This window comes from Gekko japonicus, unplaced genomic scaffold, assembly GCF_001447785.1.
Source record: "Gekko japonicus isolate JY-2015 unplaced genomic scaffold, Gekko_japonicus_V1.1 scaffold2312, whole genome shotgun sequence".
Lineage (NCBI taxonomy): Eukaryota > Metazoa > Chordata > Lepidosauria > Squamata > Gekkonidae > Gekko > Gekko japonicus.
This window is the reverse complement of record NW_015162019.1, coordinates 289,791-291,138: the sequence shown is the minus strand read 5'-3', so window position 1 is coordinate 291,138 and position 1,348 is coordinate 289,791. Positions and strand designations below refer to the sequence as shown.

At 52.7% G+C, this 1,348-nt stretch overlaps 1 protein-coding gene across 1 annotated transcript in view; it reads right to left on the bottom strand.

The window, feature by feature from the left end:
• Window positions 1–5: 5 nt before the first annotated feature.
• THOP1 (thimet oligopeptidase 1) overlaps window positions 6–1,348 on the bottom strand; it is a 22,838-nt gene continuing 21,495 nt past the window's right edge. Inside the window, exon 12 of the mRNA XM_015405493.1 lies at window positions 6–164. Coding sequence (XP_015260979.1) covers window positions 6–164 — 159 coding nt within the window. The remainder of the gene's footprint in view (window positions 165–1,348) is intronic.

Genomic DNA, 1,348 nt, shown 5'->3' with positions numbered 1-1,348 from the left:
CCTGCTCAGCACGCTGAAGGGAGCATGTTGGGCTCCATGTTTAGCCCCTTGCTGGCCAAGAAGGCATCCTGCTTTGGATCCCTGCCCAGGAACTTCCGCAGCATGTCCCAGGCGTCCGCTGAGCCCCCTGGGCGGAGGATGTAGTTCCGGTAGTCCATGCCCACCTGCAGCGAACAAAAGAGGGAGGTTTGGTTCAGAGACTGGTAGTGACACAGCGAGAGTTGCAGTGTACGACATGATTCACAAAGTCACTTGGAAAAATCATTAGGGCCTGTGGCAGGGTTGCCAAGTCCCCCCGGGGGGCGGGGAAACCCCCGCCCCAGAGGCCCGTTCCCCGCCGCTGGCGGATCGGGCCCAAGGGGGAACCCCACCCCCAAAGTACGCAACGTGCACGTCACCCGGAAGTGACGCGACCACACTGGGCACACTGGAGGCGGGGCCACGGTCATCCAAAGGAAAACTCTACGGTTTCCCCTCGGATGGTCGTGGCCCCACCCCCAGCGTGCCAGGCATGATCGCATCACTTCCGGGTGACGTGGATGCGGCACGCGTGCGCACTCCAGGAGCAACCCGGGAGTCCCCTGCTCCGGATGAAGGTAGGACTTGGCAACCCTAGCCTGTGGTCTATCCTCCTGCATCTAGCTTGCTGAAACCAGGATTGATCTGTGCAATCGTTCAATGTGTCGTGTTAATACTTATGCTTTGCTTCAGTTCTGTTTTTAGACTTCTGGTTGGTCCTACAAACCTAATCCTATTGGATTGTTTTGGGTTTGTTTGTTTTTTTATAGATATTTTTGCATTTGTGTGTGTGTGCTCATGCGCCCATGCCTGGAAGTCATTAGCTACCTTCCAGTTCTCAGGAATGGAGGCAGATTTTAAGGAAAGATTACATATTTTTGTCAGGAGATCCACAAGTTCACATTTGAGTTCTGTCAGAACTCTCGGATGTATGCCATCTGGGCCTGGTGATTTATCAGTTTTTAAGTTGTCTATCAGTTTTAGGACCTCCTCTCTCGTCACCTCAATCTGGCTCAGGTCTTTCAACATCCTCCCGAACTCAGCGGTTCTGGAATGGGCAAGCACTTCTCATCTTCCACAGTGAAGACAGAGGCAAAAAATGCATTTAGCTTCTCAGCCATTTCCCTATCATCCTTCAGTACTCCTTTTACCCCTTTGTCATCCAAGGGCCCCACTGCCTCCCTGGCTGGTTTCCTGCTCCTAATGTATTTGAAGGAAGCTTAGCTTCCGAGATCTGACCAGATTGGGCTTGCTTGGCCTATCCGGGTCAGGGTCCACTTCATTGTTTACTGAACGTCCCATCTGTCAATTGTATTGGCTCATTCTGTCT